The sequence below is a fragment of the Amblyomma maculatum genome, chromosome 4 (genome assembly GCF_055883805.1).
Source record: "Amblyomma maculatum isolate TAMU_Amacu chromosome 4, ASM5588380v1, whole genome shotgun sequence".
Taxonomy (NCBI): domain Eukaryota; kingdom Metazoa; phylum Arthropoda; class Arachnida; order Ixodida; family Ixodidae; genus Amblyomma; species Amblyomma maculatum.
In genome coordinates, this window is record NC_139347.1 from 173,610,109 (window position 1) to 173,632,396 (window position 22,288).

The window sequence follows — 22,288 nt, forward strand, 5'->3', positions numbered from 1 at the left end:
ATGCGCATGAATAATATGCTCCAGCATTTTACGGGATGGCGATGTCAGCGAAATCGGTCTGTATTGGTTTAGGTGTTGCCTATTACCAGGCTTGAATAAAAGAATAACTTTAGAAAGTTTCCATGATTTGGACGCAATACAGACAGAGATGTGTTGAATATAATGTGAAGATATCGACATGTTCACTACGAAAATCGAACCAGCTGCAATTTATTATGAGTGCTATCGGGGCCACTGCACTTCTTGTGTCAATATTCAGTATCAGTATTATAAATATCCATGATAAATAATGAATTAAAGTTTGAGTTGATTCATTTACCATGAAGTGATGGCGGCTGATCGCGAGATTCAAACATGCGCCGGGCTTAAAGTGCTAGAATTGGTCCTAGTTGGTTGTTTGGTGTTCATTTTCGTATTGTGCATATAAGGTTAGAGCTCGTTAATATCACGCACAATGTGATGCAGGCGTATTGGTTCATAGCCTATCATTGCAGTGTGTTGAGAGGAAGAAGGAACAAGCTGGCCGTTCTGAATAGATGAGAAATTGCCCGTCCCTGGTAGTTCAATACTTAGCGCAGATAAACTCAGAAAAAACCCCTTATCATCTACTATCAGTCGCTCTTATTTGCCTGGCCGTCTCGTTACACCCGTGAAATACGTCGACATTGCGACGCTCTGGCCACAACGGCACAATTGCAGCCATAGTAGCTCTGGAGGCAAGACACTAACTTATCAGGCGGGGGCTTCTCAAGGAAGCGATGAGCAGGCATCCCTTTGATTTCACCGCGCATGCCCACGTGACACATAGCTCAAATTCAGAACCTAACGACAGACAGCGCTGACGTACTCCGCAGAGTACTGTCGCCGTACTCTTAGTGTGCTCCCCTCTGTAGAAATGCACGCCACCATTCTTAGTTTATTCTTGTTTGGAAGTGTATACCCCCAGCACTGTTCTGTGCACTACACAATCTAGATTCGATGGGCACTTGTATTGGGCACACTGCCGACATTGATTTGGAGAGAATTCGTGCTACATACAACGAGCGTTGTGGTGGCCACTGCTAGAAAATGAACAGCTTGGAGGGAAATTGCACAACCTTCGTTCTTGACGCTTTACCTGTGTCTGCAGTCAGTTCGACACATGCAGATGTGTGTGTAAACTACAAATGTATAAAGTCTCTCACCGTGTTTATACCGGCAAACATGAAGTCCTGCAGAAACGTGAACATTTCTTTGAACGGTAGCTCCTTGCTCCATAGGTGCTCTATAATGGTGCTCTTCTTGCAGGGGTCTTTGCTGACGCGAGCTGCGTCAGCTGCTTCCTTCGTGAGCTGGAAGAATACTCTGTAAATACACGTTTGTAACCTTTAGTAACAACCAGCGTCATTTCGATAGCGGAGGTCGATAGCTACAAGCTCTGCTCCGATACCGGGCACAGCCACGCAACACCAAACGTTCATAGACGTTTGGTCCACCGTCTGTACAAGACGATTTTCCGTTTTTTGAAGAGAGTTTTTGACTTATGCAAATTGTATAGCAAAGGTATTAGTCCGCAGGCAGCGGTAAGTCTGCTTCTTGAGTAGACAGGGGGGGAGAAGGGCGTGGTAATGTACTTCGAGACAGGCATGTTGTGTTCAAGCAGTTCTGTGTATGTTTTATTGATTGATTAATTTATAGGAAGGGAAAGGCGCGGTAACTGTCACACTAGTTTTTCTGTGGACACCTCAACCGCGCCGTAATGGAAGGGAGGAAGATGGGAGCGAAAGTGGAAAGAGAGAAAGAGAAGCAGTGGTGGAGGGCTACGGAGTGAATTTCGTCCACCTGGGGATCTTTAACGTGCGCCGACATCGCACAGCACACAGACGCCTCTTCGTTTCGCCTCCACCGAAAAGCAGCCGCCGAGGTCGGGTCCATACCCGGGTACTCCGGCACAGTAGTCGGTCGTCTTACGACTGCACCACCCCAGCGGGACGTTCTGTGTATGTAAGGATCGGCGAGGCATACATGTGACCCGGGAAAGGGGAGGCTCAGGGGAAGTAGCGCGCAAGCGTGCTGATGGGCAGCTTCATTGCCGGGAATTGTCTGGTACCCTAGAATCCATATCACACTAATCCTTTCGGGGGGGGGGGGGGTAGCGACGAGGATTCGCCGGCTGACGACACCGATGCGTCCGCGAAGATAGTTATGGCAGGCCGTCAGCGAATCTGACATGATTGTAGCTTGTGCATTAGTGGCGGCGGCCGGAGCGATGGCTGCTTCTTCGGCAATACTCGGTTCGGTGGTGCGAAGAGGGACATAGTTGAGGAGAGTGCTCGTTGGAGATGTTACGGTAATGGCCATGCGTCTGCTAACAGGGCCAGCAGCGTCTACATACAGAGTATTCGGCTCGCCTTTCCATATTTGAGAGAGTTGAGTGGCTCTTTCCTGTCGGCGGTCTTGGTGATATTCTGCATGCATGTGCTTGGGGATCCCCGCCGGGGAGGTACAATGGTAAGACGCCCGATGATGATGATGATAAACTCTTTATTTACTCCCAAAGAAGGGCAACCAGCCGAAAGACTGGTTGCACTGCTTAGAGAAGGTCAGCAGGGATCCCTTGGGACTCTGCGGCCTCCAATGCGCGCAAAATGAGCTGGCGCTGTTGGGCGAGCTCGGTGGTACGCAGGAGGGACTCCCACGCATCCCTTGTAGCTGTATTGTCTGCGTTGTGTCGTATACATGTCCACACCATGCGAATGAATGTGGCCGGTTGTGAGCAGTGTTTGCAGCTAGGTGCAATAAGATTTGGGAAAATTTTGCTATATAGCCATGGGTTGGGAAAGGTTCCTGTTTGTATTTTGCGCCAATGGACGGCCTCGCGCCGGGACAGTTCCCGGTGTGCAGGGGGGTATCGACACCGTTCGAGCCGATAATGCTGGAGGATGTCCGTGCGTGTAACAAGGCGAGTGCCTTGGGGAGTGTCAGAGGCAGCGGCAGGCTGAGGAAGGGGCTCCGCCCGGTAGCTGAGTTCTCGGGCTAGAGCATGCGCCTGTGCGTTCTCGACTACTGTCCGGAATACCCGAGTTCGAACCTGACCTCGGCGGCTGCGTTTCGATGGAGGCAAAAGGAAGAGGCGTCCGTGTGCTGCGCGATGTCAGCGCATGTTAAAGATCCCCAGGTGGTCAAAATTACTCCGTAGTCCTCCACTCCGGCTCCTCTTTCTCTCTTTCCACATCAACTCGCACCTTCCTCCCTTCTCTTACGGCGGGTCAGGTGTCCACAAATACAAGTGCGACCGATACTGCACCTTTTCCTTCCTGTGAACGAATTATTATTATTAATATTATTATTATTATTATTAATATTATGTGCTTGGGGAGAGATTTGACGGTAATTGCTCGGCGGATATTCTCTGGCAGATCTTCGCGGTTTTGGGTGGTAAGGGGCGGAGCAATATTGAGAGTTTGAAGGACGTGCCTTCCATTGTACAAGACAAGTTGCGTCAGGCGAAGCCTTCCAGTACGGCACCTCTTTCTTTGACTACTACCTCCCCCTCTTCTTTACTGCGCGGTTCAGGTGTCCACCGTAAAATGTGAGAGATACATACGTCTTTCTGTTCATCTAAACTAATTTAACAATTTATGGCTACGTCCGCCAAAAGTTACACACCCGTTATGGTTTAGGTGACCAGAGGTAGTTGACACGACTCCCTCACACATATTGAAACTGAACACAACAAACTCAAACAACCGTTTAAAAACGCAGCTGCCGAGGTCGGGTTCGAACCCGGGTACTCCGACGCAGTAGTTGAGCGTCTCACCACTTTCCACTTTCACTCCCATCTTGCCTTCCCTTACCATGCGGTTGAGGTGTCCACGGAGAGCAAGCGAAACAATTTCCGTGCCTTTCCCTTCCTATAAATCAATCAATCCAACAACCGTTTATTACTGGTCTGAACCTCGGGTGACCAGACTACAATTTTGAACCAATGTACCCACACCAAGGATTGGCGTTTTTTGCTTAAGATATCGACACGAAAATATCTGGACGGTAGAGGCACGCAACTTCGCTGTAAATATGGCGCAATGCATCTGGTTAAAACCAGCGACATATGGTTTCCTTCCATGTGGCGATCCATAGTGCATTATTTATTTACGAATGATTAGAAAATTACTTGAAATTAATCATACATTCTAGAGCGCAGCTCATTGGCGCCCGTTCCTGGGTTTCGCGTCACCGTCAGCGTCGGCGTTGTTTCTCGTAACCAGCTCCTTTCACTCCTACCTTCCTTCCCTTCCGACGCGATTAAGGTGCCCACAAAAACAAATTTGATAGGTACTGCGCCTTTTCATTCCTCTGAACCAATTATGAAACGCACGCTTCAAAGCTCAAGTGGACTTTCACTCCCACCTTCCTTCCCTTACGAAGTGATTGAGGTGTCCACAGAAACAAGAGTGACAGATACTGCACATTTCAATTCCTGTGAACCAGTTATAAAAGGCTTCAAAGCTCAATCACTGTGCGGATTTAGGTGTCCACAGAAACAAGTGTGAAAGATAATGTGTCTTTTCATTCCTGTGAACCAATTATGAAAGGCACGCTTCAGAGCTCAATCACGGTGCGCGCATTCCAAGTCGAAACGCAGAACCACGTTCTCTTGACTCGCTAGCGCCGTCAGAGGCATCAGACAGTCGCTGCCATCTCTTGTCACACCATACTAATCCCGAAAACGAAGGAGGCATTGCATGAAGTAAGACTAACCGGCCAAGAAGACGCACACAGGAAAAATCGACACAGAGAGAAAGAGAAACCAGCCTCTTTCTTTCTGTGTCGATTTTTCCTGTGTGCTTCTTCTTGGCCGGTTAGTCTTACTTCATGCAATGCACCAACTAGCCCAACAACGTGTTGGACGGAGGCATGTTGGCTGAAAACTGTTCAAGGGTGCCGGCCGATAACCTTATACAACGTGGATTATATTTGCGAAGGTTCCTTCTTCTCGTCTGCAGCTTGTGGTTTTAGTCTCTTTGCCGCACAACGTTCCTATGTGCCCAAGCGCTGGCTCCCGTAACCTCCCGATAACTTAATTGCTGTCTTCATTTCACCGACCACAAAGCTCCTTCATGACAGTGAAGAACTGTTAGTGGAGTGATTCTTGAAGGAATTTGTGTGAAAAATAAAATAGTTCTCTCTAATTATACACGCGTTGTACAATTGTAGTTTCCTCAATCTATCGAAAAAGATGAAACAGCTGATGAGCTGCGCTCAAATTTCACATTAGGAAGTAACGTATTCGTCAGCAGATTCTTTTAGGCAGCCTGGAAGGCTTCGAAACCGCCTCGACAAATTATAGTCAGCTCAGCCTCAACGTGACGCGGGAAAACATGAGTTTCTTGAATAAATCGGCGTACTTTTTCTCAATCGGAAAAGAAATTTTCGCAATCTAAACCCTGTATTTCTTTGCATTGAGGGAGAAAGATGCAGAGACGGCACAGTTTGTCTCTGCAGACATCAAGTTTCATTGTATCTTTCGTAAAACTCAAAGGAGTAATTAAAATGCGAAAACGTATTCTTGAAATAACACTGAATTTATTGTTTTGTGTGAGCCGCCCTGGTATACCTCGAGAAATTTCGCGAAAATATGTATTTTGACATGAGTTATCTGTATAAGAATAGAGTTCATTATCTGCCATAATCCTATCGGCAGTTGTGTTCTCATATCGAAAGGAATCATCATATTTAAGCCCTGCGTGTAAGAACCAGGGGGTTGTGTGGAACATCTGCTTCCTGTCTGTAAACGTGGAGGCCCTAAAAATTGTACGATTTGAGAAAAGAACTGCGTAAGAACACGCTTTGCAATGCAAAGATGTATCTAAACTGTCTTTTTAACTTTCTGTGCCGGCTTTGATTCGTCACGCTACGTCCTTTGTGAAGTATCCACTATGTTTTTGGGCAGTAAGCGTCTAAGCCAATTTCGATCTTGGTGGCTAATAAGCGCCAGCGCAGTCAAGACCCTTAGTTCTGCCCGAAATTACGACCTACGCTCGTGCGCTGATATGGATGACATATAGCTAGCCTTCGTACGAATCATTTGCTAAGGCACCTTCTGAACAACGTTTGGTGCCTCTTCAAAAGTACAACGAATTATGGTGCTAGAGTTCGTAACAATGAGCGGAGCCATGATAAAATAATAACCGAAGTATACATTTCAGTTGTATTGTTCAAAGCACATGGCAACTACACACGGAGCCTTACGGCGTGATGACGTCTCCCGCTCGCTTGAACCGCCAGCTGGTTGGTGTAGGGAGGTAGCGGTAGTAGGGAAACTGCGCCACTAGTGTGTCAATACAGTCGAGGAAAGTTGCTCTATCGTGCATAATGCGCGCAGTTTCCGGCTTTATCTTGTACTCCAGTAGCCCCAGCCTTGTTCCCAACGTGACGCAGACGATTGCTGGTGAAACAAATAAAGAAAAATTGATGTTGAAATATTATCGGAATACAATATTGTAAATATTATAATACTGTAATGAAGAGAACTAGCTGTTTACGTTGTACACAGGTGTTTTTTTAAACTCTTTGCAGTTGTTTATTTGAATTGAGTACGAAATACCTCAGTGAGGTCTAAACAGATGGATCGTACACAAGGCGGAATGTGATAGTGGTCAGTAATTAGGTAAATAATTATCAAAAGGTATTATTGAGTATATAATGTTTTTATTTTAAGGGCCAACTTTAAATTACAGAAATGAAGGTAGTCAACAGCAAAGCAGAGTCCAGTTTTTAAGTTTTCACTATCGGCAACGCAGTTATAATATAACGTAAATGCGGATTTCTAGCTTTAAACCTCGCTTCCTGAAATGCTGGCTTTTAAATTGAGGTCGTTTTGTCTAATTTATACCGTAGAAGCAGTGAGAATTATTTTCGCGACAATACCACACAAGCTTTGAGCGAAGCCAGTTTTACGATACAAAAGTGAGTACTTTTGACGCCAAATATTTCCAACTGCATTAAATATAACGGAAATTTAAAACTTGACTGAACTTTTCTGCTGATTTAATTATTTCATTTTAGTTTACTAACTGCCATATTATTGTGCTTCATCAAGTAATGTCCAAATTGCTCTATAATCTGCCAGTGTAGACCTCATTGAAACATCTCTCATAGCGTTTGAAATAATAAACTGTAAACATTTAAAAATAACGCACTATACATTTTACTGAGCATTCCTACATTTTTACAAAATTTTCAAGGCTTTCATAATCACTTAAAATTACACACAGAGAACCACATTAACAGGCTTATCTAGCAGATCTGATCTGTTTTGTTGATATGGCGGCCGGGCTATCATCCGAGCATCTGACTGACCTGTCTCTTTGAGTTACCCTGGGACATTTATCCTAGGCAGTTACGCTGCATCGCATTGAAGCGAGTGCTTTCATTATCTCTCTTTTTATTTCCTTCTTCCTGTCTTTTTAAGCATATAGTTTAATGTTTCGTTTCAGCCTCCACCTACCGTGCAGTTCAGTTTAGCATATTCCGAAGGTTTAAGCTCATATGTCCTGATGACACATAAAGTTTATTATATCTCGCACGCAATACATTGAAATCACACATCCGGAACGCATTTACCGCTGCAAGCGAATAAATATAGCCAGGTTCTATACCTCTAATAAACGTCGCATAGCGTTCCTTGATATGATTCACATAAATATTAGTGCAATGTGGAAAGCCACTATTACTGCACATACGTCTTTTGAACTTGATTTGCTAACGACTGAGGGTTTGAAGGCTACAGTGGCTGGTTCTTAAAAGTTAGCCGACAGTGTTTCAGAACTTGGTTGCGAATCGTCCCGGGATGGACCGTTTCTTTTTGGGAGGTTTAGAGGCGTGTAATAGTGGGAAGATTGAAAGGGCTAGCAAACACATGTATTTAGCTTCGCAGCCACCCCTGCATAGTTTATAGCATGTCGCATTTATAAGTCTATACCGCTCAACGGAAAAAACTGAGTAGGTCCGCTTACTCACTCTCTAGTGACCATTTCTTCAAAACTTGATCGCAGCCACCAACATTTCCCTGTTGGTCCCTGAGCCTTGTGATCAGTTCGAGAACATCATCGGTAACTTGTTCAACATGCTCTACGAAGGACTCGACGGCGCGGGGCCGAAGTGTGGATGCCTGACCCATGTTGCGTATTTTCAGCCACTCTTCACCTTGGCTGCAAAAACATTGAGCTGTTGTAAGACGACACTGAAAAATTGATAAGAAAATTCATAAGGAAATATTATAAGAGAGGCACGAAAAACACGCCGCTACCAAATATATTACACGATTGTCCCACACTTTGCAGCAGGCACGCTTTCAAATTGTTGCTGCCGAAATGTAGCGGCAACCTTTGGAATTCCCCATTGCAGATTAGCGCACATACCCATGGCAGAAACACAGCGATAATGTTTTTCAGTCAGCCAGAGTATGACATTTTAGGAGGACACTTCAGCTTTGCCGTTAAGGGTATGACGCGATAACGTTTCACATACATCACCAATCAATAATCAAACACTAGAACAGCAAATTGCCACGAAGCAAGTTTTTTTACACAGCCTCCGAATTTTTCGACACGCGGTGGCAACTACTACGCAGACAGCCTTTTGATCGAATGAGCTACATAAGCTATCGCTTGAAACTTCGTACCCACCGCCATTTTTAGTTCCTAATCTAGTTCTTCTTCTGTGGTCCCTCGTCCTTTTCCTTTCTGTTTTTATGCGGCAGGGAAAATATCTGCAACCATTGAGCACGCCGAAGATTTTATTGGCGGAGACGGCTCCAAAGAGACTGTAAAGTATTACGGCCGGAAGACGCGAACTAAGGTTCCGCCATGGCGACAGCATTTAGGGGAGTGGAATCGAAATTGTTGTTGGTGGCTATTTTTCACCACATTCGCGAATTTATGACCTGATATTGCAATAAAAATATCATTTAGTTTGAGTGGCTATTTTCTGGCTATTTATAACATTTCTTTTAAAATTTATTAATCACTCTTTAGATATAGGATATTACAATTAAAGCAAACACAACCCATTATTTCCAATCTTTAGTATCGCGGTACACGATGCGCATGCTTAGTCTCCACATGTTGACACGGTGGACTATCCAGGTGGACCATCCTGTGAACTATTTCGTCCGCAAAGATTAGCGATGACAGCGCCAAGCGGTTACCAAGGATGGTAGAAAAGCCATCAAAATTTGGTCGGACCATATGCAGATGTCAGGAGTGCTTGTTTCAGAGGTTGGTAGAGATGTGTTTTTTATCGTCGTGCAGCCTTCATCTGTTTAATTGCGTCTTTCTGAGGTGTTTGGTTTATTTATGTGTATGAAATGTGATGCGTTCAAAAGCAGCCTCAACGCGAAAGAGTTGTGCAATGCAGCAGGCATGTTTGAGTGTGTTGCATGCGGTGGCATCGATCAAGTTCGCTAGCTGTTTATGTCATTTTCTCACATGGTCGAAAACGGCAGTGATAATTTTGTCCCGGCCATATTCTGTTTCTTCCCTGCCTGCGTATTCTGCTCTATGAACTTGAGAAAATCTGAGATTCAAATTAGAGTGAAGCCTGACCTCTTTGGGGCATTTCTTACTGCAGGTTGGTCTTTGGATATACGGAGATACAACTTTAACCATTAATGTTCCGCTTAACGTGCTGGCTGTATTATGATAACACTTCGCTGGGAAAACTGATATTTCTTTAATCTTAGCTGCGTTCATTCGCATTGAAAATTTTGTAGCATGTTTATTTGTTGTCAACCCACCCATGACTTGAAGGAAAAGCCAAGCGGTCAAACCTTGGTGCTCTGTAGGATATTCTACATGTGTATAAATTTGGAGGTTAGTAAAATGCGTGTCTGCTTTTGACTACTTCTAGCTTGCGTTCTGGAAGTTTTCAATTAAACCTGCTCAATTGCAGCCCTTATCAAACAGCAAAATGACGCCAGCATGCTGCAAGTGGTCATGGCATGTAGATATTCGGATGGATTATAAATAATTTCGACCCCCTCTACTTTGGTACCGCTTTCTACTTAACATGTTTCTCTCATTTTATTTCATCCCTTTTTCATGTCCGTATATACCACACGTATAAAACGTCCACTGTGTAAAGCAAGTTATCTGCATTTTACAGCTGAAAGAAGTCGGAATCGAGTAATCCGTTTTATGGCTTTATTATATTCATCCTTTACATTTACATTACTTATTGAGCGTTAAATATCGGCAAAACCTGAAGACTTTCAATGCAGGAGGAAAAATGTAAGCTTCAATGAATTTTCGCCTTATAGCAGCCATGTAGGGTACAATCAACAATGCATGATGAGGCAGCTGGCGACAGCATTAGGACGTGAATTACATTTCTTGCAGTGCGTAGGTTCTCAGTTTTTTTGTTAAATTTTACGGAGAATTTCTAACTAACTTTAGTGACCACTTAATTTCTGTAGATAATGTAGACAACTTATAATTGCATGACGGGCTACGTGTAAAAAAATTAAATATATGGAAATAGCGAATCCGCAGATTTCGCCAGAAATGGTCAACATAAAGTTTACAATTTCCTAACTAAGTCTCCTTTGGCATCTAACTCCTCTTCTTCCTTTTTCTGGCTAACCTCAACACTTCTTCTTCTCCGTAACAATGTTGCCTTCCCTGCACAGCGCATACTGCTCTTAATATGCACAGACGTAAGCTAGAAAAAAAATATTAGAAGACATAAAATGCCAAACTTTTTTGTTTTTTTTTTCATAAGATTAGTTGGGCAATTTTCAAAGTATATACTATTGTTATATATGACAAAAATGCACGAAAAGCGGTGATGCGCCTAGGGAGTGGATGTTTGTCATAGTCGTTCCTATATTTATAAGCGGAGATGTTAAAATGCCAGTTAATTATTTTATAATTTTTTTACTTGAACTGTCTGCATAATTCTAGAAGATATCATTATGAAACATATGTATTTTTTTTTAAATAGCCCTCTGCTTCAAAAAAAAAACAGCATTGTTAAAGAAAGGCTCTGCACAGTGACTCAGTTGACAAGAACAGGGCAGTCATTATCAATCGTGCACAAGCAGGTATTATTTGTCTAGATTTCCCAAAAGCATTTAAAAAGATGTGCCGCAGTAACGTCCACTGCAACTTCCTGTATACCTTGTTTCTGGATCTGTAATTTAAAGGTTAAAATATTATTTATTCAATAGACACCAGTTGTCATCTGCAAAAGTGCAGCTTTCACAAATACGATTAGGGTTTGTGCGCTGTGTGCCGAAGAACCATGCAAGCAACCACTCTTTTTCTCCTTCTTAATCTACATATTTATTAACATTAATGCTGCTATCAGAATGCTCGCAGACGACTGGATCATCTAAAATGCAAATAATAACAAAGATGACCAAGTTGGTCTTGAAAAGGCCCTCACAGAATCATTTAACGGCGAAAAAAAAAAAAAAAACTACATGACTGCAACTCGAAAAAATGACCAACTCGTTTTCCCTTCTCATGTTACATGTCGAAATAAATTAGGTATCTGGTGTATATATCTTTGCACATTATTATCTTGCGACTTAAAATGAGATATGCAGGCGACATGTATTACATTTAAGGCATACTTGGCGCTCAGCTTCCTTTGACGTGCCATTAAGATTTATTTCCCCTGAGACGAAATTGGTAGTATTGACGACACTCGTTGCTTTCTGTACCAGAGTGTGCAATGATTCCCATATGTAAACAAAAATTAAGATGAAGCTAAAAGTAGCAAAGGATAGGAAAGGAAAAATTAAATAACGGGAAAGTAATAAAAGTAATATTATACAATAATAACTGTTGTTATGATTCACCCAGAGAGCGCCTAATGAAAAAATATCATTTAGCAATCTGCAAAACACCGACATTTTCGCGTCAAGAGGTTATTTTGTTTTGTTTTTTGAAACACGCCTTTCGAATATCGCTACTAAATATTTCGTTCAATTCAGGCAAGACCCTCAAGATTTGAACACTCTAGACATATTTCTGAATACCGCTTTCACCTTGCTGCTTTCAGGTGTTCCTTGTTTTTCTAGGCTGGAGAGTGGAATACCATCGACACTAATACGTTACAATGAGCCGCCGTGTTAGCGAAATTTGGGCTCGCATTGCCGGTTTACTTTATCCTTACGTAGAATTAGTACTCTACGATGATGTCTTGTGCTCGAGCTGATAGGAGTCCATGTGTGCCCAAAATGATCCTGTGTACATGGCGCTAACTTGCACAGAATGTCCTCAACAGACCGCATCGTTTTTAGTTGCCACTCGCCACTTTCCTATATGTATACGAAATGCATCTCCCTGCGCTCGTTCAGGTGCGTGTTTTGTTTTTGTAATTTGGAAATCTATGAAGTGCTTATGAGTTTCGATCATATTTTTCTGCGTATGAAATTTAATTTTGTAATACATCGAACGTCTGAACGTGAATATGACAATTCTGTACGGCGACACAACTATGCTAAAGTCACTTGAATGGCTTGTGTAGTACGCCTAAATAATAAATATTATAACAATAAAAAGAATACATGTGACTATCAACACTTCTGCCAAACTTTTGCATTCAGTCTTTACTCACTTATTCGCAAAACAAACACATATATTTAATGCACACTCCATTATACCTAAATATGATGTGCTTATGTGAGCATCATGCTGCAGTGCCAAACCGCGGCTCACAAAATTTTGCATTTAGTCATCGCTATAGACCTTTGCATCGGGCAAGGAGGAGGCTGAAACGCCTCCTATCTCGGCTGTAGTAAACCGGTTTGGCTACCGCATTTATAAAATAACCTGCAGCACATCAAGGACATTATTGCAGGGGAGGGGGGGGGGGGGCTATCAGAGTTAAGCATATGCCTTAAATGAAAATGCGACAAAACTTGGAAAAAGCAAAATCATAACAGAATACGTTGCATCAATAACTCGTCTCGATGGCAAACGGTCTTCAGGGCGCCGCGGTAAATCTCATATCATGGAATATACATCAGCTGTAAAAGCTTGGCATGCCTTTATTTTGGAAAGAACAAAATTTTACAACTATTCTTGCCCAGCCGTGTGAACACGCCGTGCTCCACGCCAAACGTGATACTTGTCACGGGGTTGGCACGCGGTTGGATGAACGATGGATGCTGTCACAATCTCGGAAATATTTCGCCGTCGGTATCTGCCTGGTATCTACATCAGCGATGGATAATGTATATGATGCATCATACATTGTGCAAGGAGGAGTCATTACTTTCTGAAGGCTAATAACCGGCTCATAAAAAAGAAAGCACCTTTTGAAGTCCCTCCCAGTCTCGTCAGAACTCTACCTCCTCTCGTTAAGCACCTGAAGCTTTTTATACTCAGTCCTTCTGTTCCGCATGTTTTCATATTCATTAAACTTCACCTCTTGCCTTAAACAGCTTAAACATCATTGCATTAAACAGCTTGTAACTCTGTCACACAGTCTCAATTGCTTCATTTATCTCCTCTGCAAACTTATCCACGCCTACTGCGAAGTGTAGCTATAAAACATCCAGCTAAAGGTCGTTCATAAATTTTGTCAAGTTGCATTCTGCTCATTTCAAGAATTAACACCAGAGACCACAGTGTCGGCTTAAACATTTTACATAAATCGTTCCTGTTATAACTATAATGCCTAAAACTTATCATTTGCAATTGTGCGATGAAGTCGAGAAATCTAGTATATGCACACAATCTCACGGCTCGTTTATTGACTGTTCACTGCCATGGACAGGATGTATGCCAAGGCTTTTAATTCGTGCTGGAAGATAAATATGTATTGCGCATCATCGTGACGGGCCCGGTGTAATCCTACCTTTTCTAGGCTGCAAAGTTGTCAGACTGTGTTGAGGTACATTACACCCATGGTGCAAATTGAGTCACTGCCTACCCTTAATTATGTAGTTTTGTATAGCCGTATAAATTCGCCTATACTGAAGTGACCTTTCCGTCAAACATACCTTAATTTTATCTTCAACCATATTAGTCTTTAGAGCTACCGTCCTGTTCTGACTCCTTATGTCCACTATAATAGTTTTCGTTTCTTCCTCTGCACTACAAGATGGGCAACGCTTGAAGTTGAGAAGAGTTTATCTCATTATTTTAGCCACACATCTGAAGACGAAATTTCGTGAATTTCACCAAGATTCATCATAAGTGTTAGTGTTACTAACTACTTGACACTTCCTATGATTAAGATTTTATCGCCTCTGAAACAAGTCTACGATGTCATTTCACTTCCTAATGCTATATCCTAGTCTCTTGGCAGGTGACGCTTGCAGACCATGAGGGCACCTGAGTTTTATTCAAGAATGTTTTCTCAATTCTGTATGCTAAAATTGTGAGTCGTCGGTGTTTAATTTAAAAAGTTTCAATCACATTTTCATTCAGAAGACCCGTGCGAAATAACGCTCTATATCGATATGTGCTGACTGATTTAAATGCAAACATTGTTTTAATGAATAGACCAAATAGAATATCAGTTTATTACATTTTGATGCTTTTAGCATGACGAGATATTGAATGTAAAAAGGGTATCGATCACTTGTTAAGTTTTTGTGGAATGCACAATGAAAAGGTAGAAATGCGGTGCATAGTATCACAACAGGAATTGCCAACACTTTTTGACTTAAAAAAATAATAATTTTTTTCCAGCAACTTTAAGGCTCTGATGTGGGAATACCAACTTGAACCTAGTGTATATCTGCTCACTATAGTTTACCTCAAATCATAACATAGAAGTCAATTGTAAGCGCTAGACTACCCTTTATTTTTTTATTAATAAACTTTACCGCATATCTACCCTGAAATTCAAAATGAAAAGGCAATCATGATATATTGATACGCAACAGTTTAGCACATGTTCTAGAAATCAGGTTTCATATGAAATTTTCTCAAACTTTTTACAACTTCACAACAGCAGTCTATATATCATGATGTCATTTTTTCGGCGGTCATCTCGTATTCTATAAATTTAAAGCGTACGATTGGTTCTCTCTGTATTCCCTCAATGGTCATTTTGCACGGGGGCCAACTTCAAAATTAAACATTTGCTATGCACTGAATGCTCATACAATGTTCACTTCGGAAAGTTGGTTGTACGTAAGATAGTAAGTTCGCAGAGGTGAAGTGAATGCACCTAGCACGTGGCCGGGTTAAGTGGAAGAATATGAGACAGACCTTCACCCTATAGTTTGACTGATGATAATGGAGATAAGGATAATGATGATAATGATATTTGAATATAGTTCCATGGAGCAAAATCTTCCCCCTAGTGTGAAATTTAAATCAACTTCCGAACTCTGTAAAGATAGCGGAATAAGCTATTCAGTCTTGATGTTTCATGCCGTTGAGATCCCTTTTTCATGAATAAGCCATGTTGAGCAATCGTCTATGCTTCCCATACTTTCAAGATAGATTGCGAGGAATTGGTTATGCCGATTGGCAATTTTTCCTCTAAAAATGTGTCTGCCCCCCCCCCCCCCTCACACGTATGCTCTCCTTGACCGTCACCGCCTCCCTACTGCATCATAGTGAAAGTAATTCGTTTAAGGTGCCACATAAGCTATCTGACGGTATCGATTCTTCATCCCGCCAGCCTCTACTATTAGCATTGCGACATATTCTAGGTACCGCAAACCCTCTGAGGGATTGCTCTGCTACATTACGTCAGCAGTTGTAGTCGTTTGATCCTGCGATACTAACTTTAAGGTGTCAATTTTGCTCTGATTACAAGCTTACAGCACGCATAAAGGGGCACGAGAAATGAAGGTTTCTCCTAGACAACCTCATGCATTTGCTACAATTTTCTACCAGAAAACATTAGAATATATATAGTGGCTGCACAGCAACCATAGTTCTACATAAAGAAAGCAATAAAATTCCCATAAAGAAAGGTGTTAGGCAAGGAGACACAATCTCCCCAGTACTATTCACAGCTTGTTTAGAGGAAGTATTTAGAGACTTGGAATGGGAGCAGTTAGGGATAAGGGTAGATGGAGAATACCTCAGTAATCTGCGATTTGCTGATGACATTGCCTTGCTAAGCAACTCGGGGGATGAACTGCAAATAATGATTGATGACCTAGACAGAAAAAGTAGAAGGGTAGGCTTGAAAATCAATATGCAGAAGACTAAGGTAATGTTCAACAGCCTCGGGAAGGAACAGCAGTTTACATTAGGTAGCGAAATACTGGAAATAGTAGGCGAATATGTCTACTTAGGACAGGTAGTAACCGCAGATCCAGACCATGAAAAGGAAATATCAAGAAGAATAAGATTGGGATGGAGCGCATTTGGCAAGCACTCGCAGATTATGACTAGCAGCTTACCGGTATCGCTCAAGAGGAAAGTGTACAACAGTTGCATCTTGCCTGTACTCACCTATGGGGCTGAAACGTGGAGGCTAACCAAGAGAGTTCTACTTAAGTTGAGGACAACCCAGAGGGCTATGGAACGAAAAATGGTAGGGGTAACATTAAGAGATAGAAAGCGTGCAGAGTGGGTCAGAGAAATAACTCAAGTTAATGACATTCTAGTGGAAATTAAGAAGAAGAAATGGACATGGGCAGGACATGTAGTGCGAAGAGAGGATAACCGATGGTCGCTGAGGGTAACAAACTGGATTCCAAGGGAAGGAAAGCGTAGCAGGGGGAGGCAGAAAGTTAGGTGGGCGGATGAGATTAAGAAGTTCGCAGGGGTCAAGTGGATGCAGCTAGCACAGAACCGGGTTAAGTGGAGAAATATGGGAGAGGCCTTCGCCCTGCAGTGGGTATAACCAGGCTGATGATGATGATGATGATGATGATGATCTGTGTGTGTGTGTGTGTGTGTGTGTGTGTGTGTGTGTCTGTGTCTGTGTGTGTGTGTGTGTGTGTGTGTGTGTGTGTGTGTGTGTGTGTGTGTGTGTGTGTGTGTGTGTGTGTGTGTGTGTGTGTGTGTGTGTGTGTGTGTGTGTGTGTGTGTGTGTGTGTGTGTGTGTGTGTGTGTGTGTGTGTGTGTGTGTGTGTGTGTGTGTGTGTGTGTGTGTGTGTGTGTGTGTGTGTGTGTGTGTGTGTGTGTGTGTGTGTGTGTGTGTGTGTGTGTGTGTGTGTGTGTGTGTGTGTGTGTGTGTGTGTGTGTGTGTGTGTGTGTGTGTGTGTGTGTGTGTGTGTGTGTGTGTGTGTGTGTGTGTGTGTGTGTGTGTGTGTGTGTGTGTGTGTGTGTGTGTGTGTGTGTGTGTGTGTGTGTGTGTGTGTGTGTGTGTGTGTGTGTGTGTGTGTGTGTGTGTGTGTGTGTGTGTGTGTGTGTGTGTGTGTGTGTGTGTGTGTGTGTGTGTGTGTGTGTGTGTGTGTGTGTGTGTGTGTGTGTGTGTGTGTGTGTGTGTGTGTGTGTGTGTGTGTGTGTGTGTGTGTGTGTGTGTGTGTGTGTGTGTGTGTGTGTGTGTGTGTGTGTGTGTGTGTGTGTGTGTGTGTGTGTGTGTGTGTGTGTGTGTGTGTGTGTGTGTGTGTGTGTGTGTGTGTGTGTGTGTGTGTGTGTGTGTGTGTGTGTGTGTGTGTGTGTGTGTGTGTGTGTGTGTGTGTGTGTGTGTGTGTGTGTGTGTGTGTGTGTGTGTGTGTGTGTGTGTGTGTGTGTGTGTGTGTGTGTGTGTGTGTGTGTGTGTGTGTGTTACGGCCTAAGTTATCCTCTAAATTTTATTAGGCAGGGGCCACGAGCCGCATGCCGCCTGCTGAACTATGAGGTACTTGTTGCGGTGCGTCGGCGCCAAACATTTTAGGCCGAGTTCCGAAAGCGCATTCTAACTTCATCGGCCAGTTTTACCACCAGACTCGTTTTTCAACTAAATTTAAATGAAGACCTCATCATCAGGCCTTGCACGTTGGAAGTTCTTGATAGCAATGAAAAGAGGTACTGGTAGCTTTAATTTTCTTGAACTTCGGACAGACATCACCTGTCCTCAGTACCCTGGCGCCGGATAACTCGCCGTTCTTTTCATCACTGTGGCGCTTTCAAAGCTATCCTGAAGCTGCGACGGTCCGTCGTATAGGTAGAAGGGAGAGCGCCCCGCTTTTCATTTTCACTCAGAATAGGAGCGTGGTCTGGAAACGAGTTGTATTGGTCGATTTGTATTGAATTTATCTTTTAAATATTATGTTTACTGATATCTTTCCACTGCTATCATTTCTCTCGCTCCAGGCTCACAATGGAATATTTTCTCAATGCGGCCTGCATGGCATTAGCAGTTTGAGAATTTCGACATACGCCATCCCTATTTCGTTCATTCAGAGCCATGATGCCTTAGTAAAACTTGTTGCTGGGCCAGTTTGTTCATGATCGTACGGGAGAAAAGTGAGCGCAAAAAAGACAAACACTAGAGAAGAGACAGGACAACGCGCTACCGGCAACTGATTCTTTTATTCAAATCCACACAAAATATGGATGGATGGATGGATGGATGGATGGATGGATGGATGGATGGATGGATGGATGGATGGATGAATGGATGGATGGATGGATGGATGGATGGATGGATGGATGGATGGATGGATGGATGGATGGATGGATGGATGGATGGATGGATGGATGGATGGATGGATGGATGAATGAATGGATGGATTATAGGAGCGTCCCCTTTGAAACGGGGTGGTAGCAGTAGCTATCATGCTCATTTTTCTCCATATATCTTAATTATTGATTTAGAATCGTTAACTAAACCATCATTCTATTTATTAAATTTTGCTCCTACATTACTAACATTATGTCACTTCTCTGCTTTTAAGCCACCAATCTTCCAGCCTTTTTTTGCTAGTTTCCACCGCCGGTTTATTCAACCGGCCACTGTTATCTCTAAACCCCAGAGCTTCCGGAACAGTGATTGCGCCTGCATCAACTTCCGGATGGATACCATTGCATTCGAGTATAATATGGTCAATTGTTTCGCTGGAGTTTCCACATACCACACATGCGTCACCTCCATAGTTAAACTTCTTTTTGTAGCTGCGTGTTCTAAGGCACCCTGATCTAGCTTCAAAAAGTAGGGCACTGCCTCTTGAGTTCTCAAAGAAATCTTCCTTCCTGATATGCATTGTCCACTTTCAGTATAATTCCACACTCTGTTTCTTTTCCATCGAATTTATCCAATTTTTACCTTCTGGGTTTTTCACCTGTTGCTTAATGCTCTTTATTTCTCCGTCCTTGTTACTAGCATACTTACTAGTTAGTTTCCTAGTTCTTTTCCTCCGTTGCGAGTCAACGCTTTTTAGGTACAGGTATTTAAATACCTTAGCTGCCCATCTGTTACTGTTCAATTTCCTCAGGCGTTCCTCATATAATATTTTACTCTGAGCTTCCCGTTCTTCGAAAGATGCCCAGCCCATATCTCCCTGTATCGCCTCATTTGTAGTTTTGCCGTGGGCACATAGTGCTAATCGTCCAAAGGATCTCTGATTTGTTTCTAATGTCAACTGTACCTCTGACTTTAGGCACAAAACCGCATTTCCGAAAGTAAGTCCGGGCACCATAATTCCTTTCCAAATACCCCTCAATACCTCATACCTATTGTATCCCCACAATGCCTTATGCTTCATTATCCCGGCATTCCTTCGCCCTTTGGCCTTAAGTGATTGCTCATGCTTTCCAGTGTATGCCAATCCTTCGTTTACCCATACCCCCAAATATTTATATTCTGCTACTCTAGGTATTTCAAGGCCTTGAATTTTAAGACCCTGATCAGTTGAGCCGTTGAAAATCATCAGACCCGACTTAACTGCGCTGAAACTGAAGCCTAGAGAGAGAAACTCTCGTTAAATATTGCGGAGACGAAGGGGACCTTCGTCTCTGCAATATTTAACTAGAGTTTGCAATTCTTCCAGACTCTCAGTAAGCAGCACAATATCGTCTGCATACATCAAACCGGGGAGGCGCTGCTCTACCGCCTTTCCACCTAATCTGTATGAGAGGTTAAAACCTAGGTTACTGTCTTGTATCCTCCGTTCCAGGTTTATCATATAAAGCATGAACAGCACCGGTGATAGAGGACAGCCTTGTCTTAATCCTTTGCATACTTTGAGATCCTCCGTACTTCTTATCCCTTCCCACGTAATTTCAACTTTGTTATCCCGGTATATTTCCTGTAGGAACTCTATTACCTCATAACCGCTACCTTCTTCTTTTAATATGTTCCACAGGAGTTCCCTGCTTACGTTGTCGTACGCCTCGTTTATGTCCAGGAAGGCCAAATACAAAGGTCTATTTTCCACTCTAGATATTTCGATGCATTGGGTAAGCACGAACAGGCAATCATCTAAGCGCCTACCATTTCTAAAGCCATTCTGAAGTTCTCCGAGTATCTTGTTACTTTCAACCCATGCTTGCACCTTTAATTTCACCGCCTGCATGGCTAACCTGTACATTACAGATGTTATGGTAATCGGCCTGTAGGATTTTATGTGCATCCTTTCTCCTTTCCCTTTATAAATCAAATTCATTTTACTCTGCCGCCAGCTGTCCGGAATTTGCTTATTCGCTATGACTGTTTCCAAATCTTTAACCAACGTTTCCTTACTTTTTGGACCAAGTTCATTATTCAGCTTGATCGGAATTCCATCTATTCCTGTAGATGTGTTTTTAGGAATATTTTTTTCTGCCTTTTTCCAGTTGAGATTGGTCAGTTCTAAGGTGCTTTGTATTCTGCTACCTTGTGTTGCTTCCTGATTTGCGGAGATTACCCTATAGTCGTTCTTAAATGACTCGGCTATAACTGATGTAATGTAGTTCCCCGCGTTGTCTCCCTTTAAACAATTGCCCTCGTTATCTTGAATCCGATCTTGCTTTCTTTGATTCTTCTTCCCTAGCCAGCTTATATGGTTCCAGAATTTTCTTGCTCCGCCTCTAGAGGCATCGTGTATATCAGCCATCCAGTGATCGGTGAACTCTCTTATTTTACTTTGGACGATGGCCTGCACTTGAAGTTTCTTTTGTCGATATGATTCCCATTTTTGATCGTTTTCCTCCTAGAAGCCTGTGCTTTCTTTGCCATTCGGTGTTCCCTTGAAGCAGCCCGTCGTTGTTCAATAGCTTCCCTGATTTCCTTATTCCACCAGATCCGTGGCTTCCTCTTTCCATTCCAGCGGTTTGCTACTTTAACCTCCTGAATTTGACTCCTTATGAGTAGTTCTACCTGTTCATAATCCCAGTCTTCCATGGGGCTTTTCTCTATTGCTTCCTCTATGTCTGCTGCTATCTGCGCAATTTGATCGTCGTTTAATTTTGCGTTTATGCTTTGTCTAAGTTCCATTTCTCTTTTCATCAAGGGCTCCATCGGCATACTGATACGTTTATGATCACTTCCTAGACTACACTCCCCTTCTTCGTCTATTTCCATTTTTGTGACCTTGCTATAAATTTCCTGCGACATTAGACAATAGTCAATGGTCGTCTGCCTGTTGCGGAATTTCCACGTGATTTGGCCTTCACATTTTGTTTCTTTATTTACTATAACTAGATCGTGTCGCTCGCAGAAATCTAGCATTAGCTTCCCGTTACAATCCGTGTATCCATCCAGATCGTCGATGTGGCCGTTCATGTCCCCCAGCAGAATAATATTATCCCCGTTTCCAAATTGGCTTATATCGTCACTCACTGAGACATTCAACAAGACCCCTGTTTTCTTGCCTGCATTGATGTTCTTTTCCTAGATAAACTACCCCTAGCCATGTCCTTATGTCGGTAATGGTTCCTGAAACCCAGATATGTTCTTTACAGGGTGATTTAATTCTTTGCCAATTTGTTCCCTGGTGTATCAACATACCTACCCCTCCACCCTTTCTTTCCGTTCTCGTTCTGTTGCACCCTTCCCAGACGTAGCCTTCTATAAAGGGCGGGTCTTCTAGATCCCTGAGATGTCTCGCAAAGAGCGTACACAGCTATTTTGTCATCCTTCACCTGCTGTTCTACCTCTAGCCATTTCGCTCTTTTTCTATCTCCTTGCATGTTTATGTAGCTGATCCTAGTGTTAAATTTCTTTTTAGTACTTTTCTTTCTCGACCTACTCTTTGCCATTTTTGGGGGCTCAGCCTCCATTATTACACTTTCTTCTGCTTCACTTCTAACTACCTCTGTGCACGGAGTCCTCACGGACCTCCTAAAAGAGCTACAGTCCTGCCTGCCAAGCGCCAGCCGATCTCTGCTCCGACCCTTCTGTTAAAATGAATGCCATCTCGCTGTAAAGCCCTACCAAAACCTGCTTTATGTACCTCCCTGTTTACCTCAACCAC

The 22,288-nt window shown here is 42.9% G+C and overlaps 1 protein-coding gene across 1 annotated transcript in view; it reads right to left on the reverse strand.

The window, feature by feature from the left end:
* Positions 1 to 22,288, reverse strand: part of LOC146193508 (putative cytochrome P450 301a1, mitochondrial) — a 199,061-nt gene that overhangs the window by 150,738 nt on the left and 26,035 nt on the right. Inside the window, exons 4-6 of the mRNA XM_084600568.1 lie at positions 8,002 to 8,192; positions 6,232 to 6,427; positions 1,185 to 1,344 (exon numbers count right to left, since the gene is read on the reverse strand). Of these exons, the coding sequence (XP_084456694.1) occupies positions 1,185 to 1,344; positions 6,232 to 6,427; positions 8,002 to 8,192 (547 nt within the window). The remainder of the gene's footprint in view (positions 1 to 1,184; positions 1,345 to 6,231; positions 6,428 to 8,001; positions 8,193 to 22,288) is intronic.